The sequence below is a fragment of the Gouania willdenowi genome, chromosome 15 (genome assembly GCF_900634775.1).
Source record: "Gouania willdenowi chromosome 15, fGouWil2.1, whole genome shotgun sequence".
Taxonomy (NCBI): Eukaryota; Metazoa; Chordata; class Actinopteri; order Blenniiformes; family Gobiesocidae; genus Gouania; species Gouania willdenowi.
In genome coordinates, this window is record NC_041058.1 from 15150381 (window position 1) to 15165385 (window position 15005).

General features: G+C 38.1%; 1 protein-coding gene across 6 annotated transcripts; it reads right to left on the reverse strand.

Annotated features, from left to right (window-relative positions):
* Positions 1-343: 343 nt before the first annotated feature.
* washc2c (WASH complex subunit 2C) lies at positions 344-14285 on the reverse strand. Of its 6 annotated transcripts, none has more exons than XM_028469219.1 (31): positions 14135-14285; positions 11945-12088; positions 11168-11332; positions 11002-11070; positions 10686-10859; positions 9382-9475; positions 9239-9300; positions 9098-9151; positions 8458-8553; positions 8293-8377; positions 8053-8112; positions 7833-7957; positions 7657-7747; positions 7518-7571; positions 7225-7428; positions 6989-7131; positions 6786-6896; positions 6542-6637; positions 6153-6254; positions 5964-6071; positions 5726-5895; positions 4507-4621; positions 4005-4415; positions 3791-3919; positions 3588-3692; positions 3408-3467; positions 3277-3336; positions 2043-2270; positions 1021-1713; positions 758-929; positions 344-658 (listed from the first exon to the last, which is right to left on the reverse strand). In XM_028469219.1, the coding sequence occupies exons 2-31, from the start codon at positions 12086-12088 to the stop codon at positions 513-515; spliced, it is 4326 nt and encodes a 1441-aa protein (XP_028325020.1). In that variant the 5' UTR covers positions 14135-14285; the 3' UTR covers positions 344-512. The 6 variants fall into 6 exon arrangements, with proteins under 6 accessions (XP_028325020.1, XP_028325023.1, XP_028325021.1 ...); XM_028469222.1 differs by having other exon boundaries at positions 4005-4400; positions 6542-6634; positions 6989-7134; XM_028469220.1 differs by having other exon boundaries at positions 6542-6634; positions 6989-7134.
* Positions 14286-15005: the final 720 nt, after the last annotated feature.

Genomic DNA, 15005 nt, shown 5'->3' on the forward strand with positions numbered 1-15005 from the left:
TCAATCACACAATTCAGGTAGCATAAAATACATTTCTTTTTAGTTATTAAAAATGAATTTCTTTTACAGCACAGCCAAGATTAAGAAGTGAAGGACTGCGCTTAATAAAAAGGTCAAAATGACTAATAGTAAGTAAACAAATGAATTTTTCCTAAACATGATATGGCACAAACACAAAGATGCTGAATCTCAATTGGCAGAGCCAAAAGATACAAAATTAACTAAAACTAAACTTGGTTAATTTCTGCAGGCGTTGAGGAAAAGCATATTCTTATAAAGTGCTATCACGTGTGTTAAAGACTAAGACGCTATAACAGCTAGAGCTGACAAGATGATTCCAGAAATGTGGCTGGTAGGGGGCTTTATCTACCAAAAATAAGCCACGGGAATATCTTTTTTTTTTTTTTCAATATTCAAATGAATAAATACTCTATCAACAGTGTATCCCATATTCTTTAGTCATCCTGATGACAAATATCGATTATTTGTTGTAAAAATCTAGGGAGTATTGATTAGTTTCCACCCAGCACATTGAGCGGATCATCAAAAATGTTGCTGGGCTCTGCGGTTTTGGCGGCTTCCTGGGCGGGCGGTGATTTCTTTGATTTACGAGGAGCTGCTGCCACTGCTTTCACTGTGCTTGATGAGAAAATGTCATCTTCAATGAAAAGAGAGGTGAACAGAACAATGTGTTGAGCATTTCAATGAAACGTGGTGAAAAGAAAAGTATCAGCATTTGAGTGATGTAAAGGCTTACCCATGTCATCGTCAAATATTGATTTGGTTTCTCCTTTTGTCTTGGACTTCTGTTTTGGTTTCAAAGTGTCTGACAGATCAGCAAAAATGTCAATGTTTTCACTGAACAAGCTGGCGTTAGCTGTCTTCTCTTTGTGCTTTTTATGAACTTTAGGCACAGTGGGTACATCATCCTGAGAAAAGATACAAAATCAGCCAATGAGAGAAACCTCAACTTAATCATATAAAACACACAGTTGCAGTGAAGTAACCTTGAAATCCTACCTGAAAGATGTCATGCTTTGAAAAACTACTACTGTTCTGGATTTCTTTAGCACTTGTTGGAGCGGGAGTGGAACTATTGCTCAGTCCAAATATATCATCATCATCTTTTTCTTCCATAAAGTCAGAAACCTTTGCCGTCTTAGTGCTTGGCCTTGGCTTGACTTTTTGAAAGAGGTCATCAGTGTCATCATCAAATATGGATGAAAGTGTGCTTTTACCGTTTTCTTTCTTCAATCCCACCACGCTACTGGCCTGAGGAGGAGATTTCCTGCTAGTTTGTTGTGGGCTGGGTGTGGTAGTAGCAGAGGTTGCTCCAAATAGACCATCAGATGCAAAAAGGTCTTCCTCATCAGAAGATGGTAGCACCTTACTGCTATTGACCTTAGAGTCCTTCTTTCCAGCATTTGTTGACACTGGCAGTGTTGAATCAGATTGTCGAGGGGGGATTTCTGAGTTTGAAGGCTGAGAGTTTGAGGACGTCGACAGGGCAGTAGGTGCAGCTGAGTTTGGTAGAGGTGGACTGATGATTGAACTGATGGAATTGTCTTGTGGAACTAATCCAGAGAAACCGGAATTTGGCACTGGAGTATCTCCACCGATGGTCTCTTCTTTATCCTCCATCGATGTCTGGGCTGCCTGTTGCCTTGCCGATCTTGACTGGGGTCTCCGATGTACCGAACCTTTAGCCCGACGCTAAGCAATGAAATGTTCACAATGGTGTCACAAACACAAGTAATGGAGAAGCGAAAATTACTAGTGATGCATCGAAATTCCGGCCACCGAAAATTCTTGACCGAAAATGGCCCAAAAGTGCATTTTTGGCCAAAACACGTACATTTTTGTGAAGTTAGTACACATACCCATTATTTCAATGAGAATAATATTTGCATAACAATTTATTTTGGTGTTTCGGTTTTCAGCCTTGGTTTTTTCATTTTTGGTTTTCAGTTTCGGCCAAGAACTTTCATTTCGGTGCATCCTAAAAAGATACAAAGCATTATACATCACGATCTAGAGCTGACCTTTTGTGCACTCTGTAGTGTTGAGACCTGGACTGGAACATCAAAGCTCACGCCAGTCTCGCTGTCTGGCTGGTCGGCTGCAGGACTGGTCAAGGGGCTTGGACTCAGGCTGGAGCTGGATACTCCCGAGGATGAGCTTGGACCCATGGTGGGGAGTACGCCGACCGCCCCTGGAAGACTGGCTGCTGCTCCAGGAAGCAAAGCCGCAGTGTTGATCTTCAGACTGGCCTGAACAGACATCAAATTAAATCCAGCAAGTTAATTTTGTTTTCTTTTTTGAAATAATATGTTAAGTTTTCATTTATTCAGACAAACTTTTTTCAGGAAATTTAATTTGATCTCCTCACATGTTTCGACTATCAACTGTCAGTCTTCCTCAGAGGCATCTACTGATTGCTTTGATGTATCCTTACAAGTTTGCTTTAATAATAATGATTGGATTTTTTCAAGGAGACTCAAAGCTCGTCACAGAAATCATTATTCATTCACACCAATCATACCAGTGGTGGTAAGCTACAACGTAGCCACAGCTGCCCTGGGGCAGACTGACAGAAGCGTGGCTGCCATTTCTCGCCTACAGCCCTTGTGACCACCACCAACATTCATGCACAATTCATACCCATTCATACGAGGTAATGTGGGTAAAGTGCCTTGCCTAAGGACCCAATGACAATGACTTGGATAGAGCGAGATTGAAACCCCCAACCCTTTGGTTATTCAACACTCTACCACTAAGCCACGGTCGCTTTGATGGTTTTCTTAAAAAACTCATAAGGATACATCAAAGCAATCAGTAGATGCCTCTGAGGAAGACAGTTGGCAGTTGAAACATGTCAGGAGATCAAAGTCTAAATTTCAAAGTAAATTTCCTGAAAAAAGTTTTGTCTGAATAAATCAAAACCTTAAGAAATCAAACAAACTCTTAAACACAGTAAACAGGACACAGAATACCATGGAGACAATCTTTATAGGAATATATACAACAATCTCTGAGTGGTTTCACACAGTGGATCAAAATGAAGAGAGAAAGCAGGAGTGTGACTGGAAATGAAGAGAGAAAAGCAGCTATTGAAACGGTAAAAAAACCTCAGAAACGTCAAGACAATCAAAAGAAAGTGTGTTTTTATCTCAAAGATAAAGATGTCAGTAGGAATGGGACGCGCAAGTCAAAAGAAAAGCAGGTGAAATGTTACAGATGACAATAGATAAGTGATGCACTTTAAATGTATATTACTTGGAGTTTTCCAATCCTTGATGAGGAATCTTTAGGTTTTACGGGATCTGATGTTGGTTTCTGTGTGGTTAAAGTGCAGTAGTATCAGAGTTTAGATATTCAGCAATGGTTCAAACATGAAGAATACTCACCTGATTCTCTGATATTGGGTCTGGGGAGGCTAGTGGCGCCCTGTTAGCAGGTTTACTGGGCTTTAGAGAATATAAAATAAAGTGGAATTAGGATTGATTGATTAACTCTACAGCTGACTGTTCTTGCATGTAGTGCTACAGTAACTTCAGCTTAATAATGGAAAAAAATAGCTTAATTACCACCAAAGGAGGAACTTTTTGTTTGACAGAACCGAAGAGGTCATCCTCATCTTCATCTGAAAACAGACTTTGCGCTGCTGGCTTCACTAGGTTGGCCTTGGAGCTCTGCAACATTAAGAATAAAAAAAGACAAGTACACATACTTGTATCTACAGAGGGTAATGGTGATGTTTCAGCAGAAAAAAAACTTAAATATTACTGACAGCGGCTTTCCCAGAGGTGGCAAAAAGATCAACATCTGGGTCATTGTCCTTCTGCTGAGTCTGACTAAACAGCAGTTCTTCGTCCTGGAACACACCAGTGCTCTTTGCCTGAGGCTGGTCCTCTGTGGGCTTTAAACACAGACACCAACATGCATGTTAAACTGCAGCGATCACCATCCGGGATTGCACTTTGTTCACACTGTCCGAGGCAAACCTTTAGTGTCTTTTGTGCAGCAGGTTTACTGGGTACGAATATCTGAGTGTTGGAGTCAGACTCGGCCTCTACATCGTCATCGTCAAAAAGACTCACTGAAGTGGTTTTAAGTTTTTTATCCTTCTTTAAACTTTTAGGCGAGCTGTCCTTTGGAAGGAAGAGGCCATCATCTTCTGCCTCTTCAGGTGGGTTCTTCGTCAGTTTGCTGCCAAGAACATCGATACCTCCAAAAAGATGGACGGCACCAGCGGGTTTCTTCTTACTCTCACTGCTATCTGCTGACTGGGATACTGGGGCGCCTTCAGGGGTTCTTACTGGAGGGGTTTCTGGCTCGGATAACTTCTCCTTTGATGTTGGATGAGAAGTTGCTTTGACTTGAGAGGTCACATCTGGTGTCTGAGCGAAACATTGCTATAATTACTTTATACATGCTACAATTAAACCAAGCAACTACACAATGACAATTCAGGATTATCTCTATGGCAATGCAAAAACCACTCACTTTAGCTGGGGCCACAGGGCTTGTATTAATAGCAGAGGTGATGCCAAATAGAGATCCTTTTTCTCCATCATTCTCATCTTCAAACAACAGAGCGACTCTCTGAGGCTTCTTGTGACTAAAAGAACCAGAAAATCATTCTCACAACAAGACCTGAAGAGGCTTCTGGGATGAAAATTAAAATATAAGCAAGCTTAGTCAGCCCACTAAGGCTTCTTTGAGACCACTATGGTCCACGGACTGGGTCTGGTGGGGATAAATTGAAAATGTTACACAACGCGATTGGCCTCAGTTGGCTTTCAGAAGGCGTTTTACAAAGCTTACAAAATGAGAGGAAAACTCAGTGCAGTTATGAGAGCTGCTTGTTTGGAGTGGTGGGTAACACCTAACTTGAAGTTTTATACATAAAGGCTGACATTACGCTGTAATTATTATGACATGACACTTGTCATTAGCATGAATAAGGTGTCATGAAGGCTGTCATTAAGTGTCGTTCGTTACCCTAACCCTTTGTTACCCAAACCCCTACCTAAAACCACTAGAACCGTCCACCGAACCCAAAAAAATGCCAACATAGCTCCAAAGCTGTCATAATTTAGCCAAAAGTGTCATAATTTAGCAAACGACACTTAATGACAGCCTTAATGACGCATTATGCATGCTAATGACAGATAATGACAGTGTAATCAATGTCAGCCTTATGTATAACACTTCAAATCAAGTGTAAGAAATCCCTGCTCTTCGATTGGCCAGGACTGACTTGTTTACAACGATCCACCAATTGCCTGTGGTTACCTGATTACCAACAATTTCCTGTGTTGTTTGGGGTTTGTGGTTTAACTTTGCTAAGTTTCTTTCTGCAGCATAGATATAGGTCAGCTTATGTGCCAAAGCACGAGTAGTAAAATGTGAACTGGCACTGACAATTATTTATTCTTAATAATGAAATTGACACTATCACTGAGCTGCATTCTCTGTCAATATTACAAACATTTTAGCCAGAAAACTGTAACAAATTTGTTCATACACATTGTACATCTTTGTATTGATCTGTTAAACCAATGTGTTATTTCTGTGTTCCTACAAGTGTCCGTTATCACACATTTTATGCTCGTTTTTTTAACCTTTTAATCACGCTGCAGTGCCGACTGTCTGAGGAAACCAACATGGTTTGGGTGATGACTGAGAATCTTTACAGGTAGCTATAGCATAGGACGAATACCTGGAAGCATTTGAAGGAGCAAACAGGTCGTCGTCCTTGTCGTCAAAAAGGTTGCTTTTCGGAGTCACTTTGGTGCTGAGTAGATTTGTAGGGGCACTGACACTGGATTTCATCCCACCTGCACTGGTCTCTGTTTTAGTTGAACTACTTTTAGAACTTATCCACTGATCCTGGAATAGAGGAACATGTATCAAAACCATTTATTCATTTTCCAATGAGCAGTTGGTAGCTGTCATACCTCATCATCACTAAAGAGGGAGCTGGAGGTGGCCTTGCTGGGTTGCTGCATGGAGGCCTTGGATTGACTCGGTGTTGGTTTAGTCTTGGCTGCATATGCAAACAAATCCTGCAAGAAAAAAAAGTCAAGATAAAGAGTAGAACTCCAAGGAAACAATCCAGGCTGAATTAATCAATGACGTGTTTTCACCTCTTCCTCCTCATCATCAAACAGAGATAAAGGAGCCTTGTTGGTTTTGCTCTGGTTTGTAGATTCCGGATTAGACTGGCTCTTTGTAATTGTTGGGAATACCTGCGGGAGGAAAATGCAAATCAGGTTCAACAGTTTAAAGCAGGAGACTGGTGTTACTTTTTTGCATTTGTACATGATTTGATCGTTTTAAAAACAAATGCAGCTTATTTTCCAAGTGTAACTATTTGAATGAGAAGGGCAGACTCACATCTAATGCATACTTGGTCAAAACAAACATCAAATCAAAATTGACAATCTTGTAGGTATGTTGTTAGCATCTGATAAAACGCTACTTTACATGAGCAAACTACGTCACTTCCTGAGGGCTGTTGATCTAGAAATCTTACCTGTGCATCTTCATCATCAGAGAAGAGGCCTCTGGTCTCAGTTTTCTGATTCTGCTTGGAAGAACTGGGACCAAAATCAGGTGCAGAGCTATTCTGCTAAAAAAAGAAAAAAGAAAATGTAAAGACAGATAGCTTCAGCTTTAAAAACAATGACCAAAAAGCCAGAAAAACAGCAGATTTTTTTTATTTCTGGCTTCTCAGTTGATCATTTATTCTTTGAATTGGACGTGGCAGGACCACAGACCTCCTCAGATCTCCCAGTTTTCTCACTAGTAGATTGCTGGCGTTTCTTCAGTCCCTCGCTGAGTAAGCTTTCTGTCCCAGGACCAAACAGGGAAATGGCTCCCGCCGGCATCTAAACACAACCAAACAAGTTCCTAAAAACCTTAGCACGGCAAAAGAGAACATTCCCACTCAAATCTAGAGTATTGCATATAGAAAGCAAACCTTTTTCTCAGGTGGTTTAATCTGCTCTTTAACAGTCTCAGTCTTGCTCTGATTGAGCGCGTGTGCACGGTCACCAAATATGTCGCCATCTTCGTCGTCATCAAACAGATCGATGGCTTTCGGAGGTTTGGGTTTTTCTTGTCCTGCTGAAAATAAACCAATAAATACCAGATTTCACCAAAGCTCTTAAGTGCTAAATTAGCACTGAAACGTTTACGGTTTAGTCTCACACACACCTGTGTTGGTCCTTTTTAGGTTTTTACCACTGAAAAAGTCATCATCTTCATCGTCTTCATCAAACAGCCCTCCTCCTCCTCCTCCTCCATTTCCAGCTCCTAAAAGCACCTGTTTAGGTGCATTATTGGTCGTAAGAGCTGGAGTCTCATTTCCTTTGCTTTCTTCTGTGTCGGATTCATTCCCTGAACTAAAAAGACTGTTTCCTGTAAGGAAAGAAAATGAATTTTCTCTGCTTTAGGAGGATGATCCTGATGGGAAAAGGTAGGAGTTTTATATAAATATTTGTTTCTACCTGGAAATATCGACACAGCTCCAGCAGGAATCTTCTTTCCAGGTTTGTTTGTTTCTTAAACAGCAAAGTAAAGACACATGCCCCTCTTTGAGTCCACAAAACATGCCATGATCTTAATTTTGTTGTAACTTTTCCTCACCTGTTGCTTGACTTGTGTGTTTCCTGCTTTCTTCAGGAGCTTTCTTCTCTTCAGACTCAGGTGGCTTTGGTGCTTCAGAGAAAAGATCACCCTAAAAATCATAGATTATTTGGTCAAACATTTTTTTTTTGGTTTCTACTGGGGTTTTTGATTGTGTGAAGATTTAGATCATTTACTTCATCGTCGTCACTAAACAGGCCTTTTCCTCCACTGAACAGACCGCTTTTCCCTCCGAAGGGAGAAAACTCCTCTTCGTCCATCCTCGGGGGCTTGAACATGTCATCACTATCATCCTCCATCCCTGTTATAATGTACATCAATATTTTTAAGCAATTGTTTTAAACAGTAGGAGTGTTCTGATAGTACCAACATATAGTTCAACATTGAGTCTCCTACCCTGCGGATTTGCGGACTTGTGTTCTTTTCTGCCTTTGCTTTTCTTCTTAGATGTAAATGCTTTCAAAATGTGACAGTGAACAAAGAAAAGAACATGTAACGTGCACATGCAGTGATGGTACGTCCACTTGACATGCTTTCTGTGTACGGTAAATTAAAAACTGAAATGGATGCAATAAAAATAGATACAACGGGAGTGGAAAATGAAGTTTTGAAACAGCGCAAACTGCAGACACTCACATGCACGATCTCCTTCTGGTTTGTTGATTGATTCGCCTTTGATTCGGGCAGCAAGCTCATCTGCAAATGACGATGGCCCTGTAATCTGTTTGAAACACAAAAACAGAAAATGTCTTGGTTTCAAAGATTATTCCACTCTTTTTTTTTTTATTAGATCAGCCTTACTTTAGCATTATCATCATCATCATCGTCATCGTCTTTGTCCGACTCTCCAAATATGTCAGAATCCTCATCGTCCTCATAACTCATCATGGATGACTTCTATGGAAGCGTAAAAAGACAATACAGAATACAATCTGATATCACTGCAATCTATTTTCTAGGGGTGTCTGATCCGATATCGATATCATTCCGATATTAGCCTGAAAACGAATATCGGATTAAAATTTCCGGATTTTCTTTTTTTCTTCTTCCCCCAATTAATTTATTTCATTTTATGTATAGAATACTGTAGATATTATGTTGAACTTTAAAATGTATGTAACCAATTGGTTAATAATAAATGGGTCAGCTTTTCTCATACCTACTGTTCCGACTATTGTTCTGTTTGAGTAACATCACTTGATCAAGCCTTTTCTAACATTCCACACTGCAAAATATGTAATTAATATTTTTTTTATTAAAAGAAGAACAAAAAAAAAAAATAATATGTATAATTCATGCTGATATCGGTTCAATATCGGTATCGGCTGATATGCAAGGCTGCAATATCGATATCATATCGGAAATGAAAAAAAAAAAAAAAAAGTTGTATCGGGACGTCCCTACTATTTTCCACAGGTGTGGTGACATTTTTGGAGGTTACCTTTTTAATCTGCATGGGTTCTTCTTCCTCCGGATCATAATCCTCATCTGATTGCTGGAATATATTAAAATAAATGAATAAAAAGTTACTTAAATATTAACAATGCTACAAAAAAAAAAAGAAGATACAAATTAGTCTTACATCCGTTTCCTTTTCATCTTCACTCTCTATCACACTGTCCCTATCACTGTCAACTGACATTTCTAAAAACAAAACACAAAGGTTAGCACATGAACCTTACACAAGTGGAGTGTTATTGGATGACTGATAATATACAGTATTACCATCACTGGACAGGTCCCCAAGCCCAACATCCTCATGCTCCATGAAAGCCTGAGAACCAATCAGATATGGTAGCGGCCTGTCCACATAGAGATCCTAACAAAGAATAAAAAAAACAAAATTGGATGAATTAAAACATTTTTTTTTCATTTCAATTCGATTTGGCACAGTTTAAAATACAACAAAGCATAATAATATCATCTGTGGACAGACATGAACAGAAATCAATACACTTTAGAGCAGGGATGGGCAACTATCACAGCAGGGGCCACAAAAATGTGATTGTATCTGATCCGAGGGCCACATTAACAACATTAGAATAATGACTGATTTGAGCATTAATACGGGGGGAAAAAGTGTTTGGTCTTTTTTTGTGTTTTGTTGTAATTTTGTGTATTTTTCTGTCATTTCCTACATTTTTGTTGTCGATTTGTGCAATTTTGGGGTCACTTTCTGTATTTTTCTGTCATTTTGTGCAATTTTGTGAATAGTTTGAGTGTCTTTGGAGCTATTCTGTAATGTGTTGTTGTATTTTGTGATGTTATAGTCATTGTTGTTTCTGTAAGTGGTTTTTGTGTCTGTCTTTGTTGCCATTTTGTGTTTTAGGAGTCATTTTGTGTATTTTTTGGAAATGTTTGTGTTTTGTGGACTTTGCTTGTGCATTTTGTTGTCGATTTGTGTATTTTGGGAATTCTTTTGTGTATTATGTTGGGCTTTATGTTTCATCCATCTTCTTGAAATACAATTTAGGGGAATTTGTTTTGGGGGCCGCACAAAATTAGACTGAGGGCCACATGTGGCCCCCGGGCCGCCTATTGCCAATGTCTGCTTTAGAGGCATGTCAGAAAACTCATAAAACCATCCAGGGGGCTTGAAGGAGAGGCCTCCTGATATAACAGTTATATTTTAACTAAAGCGAAAAAAAACCCAAAATAATAATAATAATAAAAATAATAGTAGAATAAAATAAAGACAAAATAAAGGAATGTCAAGACTACAACACTTTGAAACGGCGCAGAAAACATGAAAACATGAAAAAAAAAAAAAACATTTACATCAAAAGTCAAGCAATAAAACGTCAAAAAACAGAACAAAAATAAAACAAAAAAATTGTTTGGTTATTAATTAGGTAGAAGGTTTCTGATAGAATTTAGATAGCGAAGTTTAAGAGCAGTTCGGGTAGGATAATTATGTAGTTGATTATTGGCTGTAAAATAATTGTTAAAATCGAGCAATTTGAACACACTTAATGAGTGTATAATAACCACATGCATATTTATTACCGTGTAATAACAGTATTACAAACCTTGGGCTCTAAGATGGGCTCCACCCTGTCCATGATATCCTCTTCCTCAGAGTCAGAATTTCCAGCTTTCATATCTAGATGCTCAAACGCTGACTCCAGCACTCCGAGACCATAATTCACTGCTTCCTGCATCTTAGGAATCAACTCGGCCTCCTTCTGCTCTCGAGTCTTCTCCTTCAGGAAATACAAAAAAATAAATAATAATAAGAATAATAAAACATCACCATGTTAAAGGAAGAAAGATCAAGCAATAATAAAAAAAAGGAATATTAAGAAATCACCACCAAAGTGACAATTTTAATCCATTTCAACAAACCTGTTCAGGCTGCTTTTCTGAAGCCTCAGCCTTAGGAACAGTCTCTTCAATTTCTTCATCATATACTCTCTGTAATGAGTCACAGAATAAACAGACATTTAGAGGCACAAGCAATCTTAAATGGAATGGCAGTGTGTGTCAGTCTGTCTGATTTAAGGTACATTACATTTTCTATAAACTGTGTGTTGGAGAGCATCAAAAAGTCATTAAAGACAGAGTGCAGGCAGCTGTCTGTGGCCTTGGTGTCCCGGATCAAACTGTCCAACTGCTTTTCAATCTCATGTGTCTTTGACAGCATTCTCTGAGAGAAATCTTGGAGGAAAAGGAAGAGCTGTGGAAGACAAATCATTTTCAAGATAAAGTTAATCTCATAATGTTTGACATAGCACAAGGATTAATGTAGTTTACACTCTGGATTAGGGGTGATATCGGTCTGATATCAGCCTGAAAACGAATATCAGATATTAGATTCAAATTTCTGATTTTTTTTTGCAATTTTTTTTTTATTTATTTAATTCAATTGTAGAATTCTGTAAATATTATGTTGAAGGATAAAATTTACATAACCAATTGGTTAATAATAAATGGGTCAGTTTTTCTCATACCTACTGTAGCTGACTATTATTCTTTTTTTGAGTAACATCACTTGATCAAGCCTTTTCTATCATTCCACACTACAAAACAAGTCATAATTATTTTTTATTATTAAAGAAAAAAAAGTACACGTATGTATGATTCATGCTGATATTGTATCGGATCAATATCGGTATCGGCCGATAGGCAAAGCTGCAATAACGGTATCATGTCGGAAAAAAAAAAGTTATATCGGGGCATATCTACTCTGAACACACATTACACTTTTTAAAAGTGATCTTTAGCATTGTGTAGTTAAAAAACAGAACCCGGTTTGGTTTCAGATCTGATGGGAAATATCGTGACCTACCCCTGAGTCAGCAGCCAAAGACCAGTTTGTGCCATTTTGCCGCATCTCTTCTATAGTCCATGGCCTCTCCCATATCCGACCGTCTTTGTCTAAGTGTTCACCTCTGCAGTGACCATTTGCCATTCCCTCTGGCAACCCACTCATCTGAAATCAGACCGCTAGTCGATTAATATTTCATACAGAAATGCAGCTCAATTATTAAAGAAAAGAAGCCACAGAAAACAAGAAGAAGAAGAAAAAAACACGTTTATACAACATATAAAACACATTATTTCATCAGGTGTATGTATAATCCAGGACTGATTAAACGTCAGATGACTTCACACAGTGAAGAGAAAGGACAAACAGTGGCATCTGATCAAAGGTTGAAAACACAATCAGAAACAGGTTTATTATCACAAAATGCACATCAAAATCAATCAGGATTTTGTACTTTTGTTAGATAAAAGCTGTAAAAATAGGTCAGGGCATCATTGGATCATCCCTAATTGATCTGTGAACCAATATAAATGGTCAGGGTATGAAAGTATAAATCGTTGTCAAACAGGATTTAACTGCTTGAAAAATGGACAAACGGCACCTTTTTTGTCTTTTCGTTTTTAAACCATAAAACGCAAAAAAATGGGAGACCTTCTGTTTTTTGTTTGGGTTACAGAAAAACAAAAACACAGATTTCAAAATAAAGGTTGAAATTCGTTTCTGTTCTTTTCCTTTTCTTGTTTTACCTAGGCTGCGTCCAAATAGTTCCTCCTATCTCCTTTCCTATCCACTGTTCCTTCACCCTACGGAGGTGTTTAAGTGGTGGCCATGATAAAGAGCGTCCAAGTTCTCCTTAAGCTCAGGAAAAGAGGCCCAATGCTTCCTTCATAACCTCCTTTAGCCTAGGAAACATCTTTACCAAAGGAGACGAGATAATGCTGACCCACAATTCCTTGCAGGGACAACATTTAAAGGGACACGCACACCCGAGCGCTTACGGAGACTAACGATGACCGACAAGTAACGGAGATCATGTAAATTACCAATGAAATAATATGTCGAACAACTTCAAATAAATAATCTAAAATCCATATTTTATTGTATGTTAGACGTATTATCAGATTATAACTGACATAAAACAGACACTCTGTGGTTCAAGAAAAAGGGATCAGAGACATTTTTAGCCACATTTTGTTTTATTCAACATAATTCATATTTCTAAGTGGAAAGTGAGTGTGAGCAACCATTTTTTTGTTCCTCATAGCCTCTTTTCCTTTGATTTACATTCAAACCGTGTGATTTTTTTTTAGTTTATATCAGCGGAAATTGTTATAAATGTGTTTTTCGTCCATTTTCGGAAATTTGTAGTTTTTTTTTCACCATGACAGACGTCACTGACCTTTGCGACCGTTTATTACGTCACCTAGTTGAAATATGTCTGAAAAAAGTAGCAGTTCTCGGATGTAATGTTGAAATTCTGAAGTAGAAACTGATTCTCCTTGAACGTGAAAACCTGAAATGTGTTTGTTTGTTTTATGATGACAAATCCCAGTTTATGGTCCTCAATTGATGATATCCTGTTGTCATAAATACATTTATCATGTTTTTACTCAGCTTTTACTGACTAATAATGAAATTTCAATTTGATCATTATTATTTTAATTATATATATATATACTACTACTACTACTACTACTACTACTACTACTAATAATAATAATAATAATAATAATAATAATAAATAAAGGACTAAACTAGAATTTAGCAATATTTTTAAAACACCTTTCAGAAAGTAGACTATAAAGTGTCTTTAAATTAATAATAAAGCGAACAAAGGGTGATCAAATAATGTTTTATGTTGTTTAATTTGTGAAGACCTTAACCAGACCACCTGAGATCCTCTGACACTAGTGTCATCTGACACATCACTAAATAAAATCCCATGTTTTTCCAGCTTCGCCTCTAAACGTGTAGTTTCTCTTTAACAAGTATAAACCAATGTGAACTTTTGCGAATGCAGAGCAATCTGTCCAGCGTTATGAGCGAAGGTAAAAGCGTTAACCTCGCATTGTTGTTCTCAATTGTATTTGACACATAAAGCGGGGTTTGTTTGGCTAGCACTGCTAGCATAAGTTAGCCACTCGACTCAAACGGTGGCTACAGAGGTTTCCAGCAACAAACAGTGAATTATCAACGCGCTCTGTTGCTCACCTTTAACACTCTCTGTCAAATGTTGGCCTCCGACGGTCAACTATAGCCCGAAACGAGGACAAAAATTCGATCGATGGTGCAAAATTTGGCCTTTCCTCATTGGTCTTCTGACAGGTCAGCCATGTTCTGTCTGCAGACAGTCACCTGACTGCTGTTGCCTAGCAACCCGGGGGAAAGGAGGGCGGAAAAGGAAAAGGAAACAAAGTCGTCTGAACGCTTTAGTGTCGGTTCATTAACTTGAAACCTAAAGTTTAACTACTTATGTCTTTGTTACTAACGACAAAACGTTATACACACTAAGACTAAGCCCTTACGTCTTGGGATACGAAAACAGTGGAAGTGCAAATCAATGATATTGTCCATTAACTCGCTAAAAGAAGAAGAAAACCAGATTATCTTCTAGATTATACGGATTGTTTACGTGGTGTCAACAGTTCATAGGGTTCCAAATTTATTTTAGTTCAGAGGCCAAATACAGTTTGAGCTTAAATGGGCCAGAGATTTTTTTTGTGGGAAAAAGAACAAAAACATCATTAATGTGCCCTGGTTTGCACTTTTTCTTATAAATGATATATAAATCAAAATATAAAAGGATCTTGACTTACATGTCCCTGATTTTGGGAATTTAGGGAAATTTCGTGGAATAATTTGAGGAAAATTTGCCAGATTTTGAAAAAAAAAAAAGGATGACGTGATATAAGAACTGAAAAACTGAGCGCAGAAAATACAATGTTAACACCAAGTTAATGGAGGGGATATATATATATATATATATATATATATATATATATATAGCTGAATTAGTTGGTCATTTACAAAACGTTTCATGTTTTTTCCACTCATTTTTATTTTCTCGAGCGGGCCGAATTTG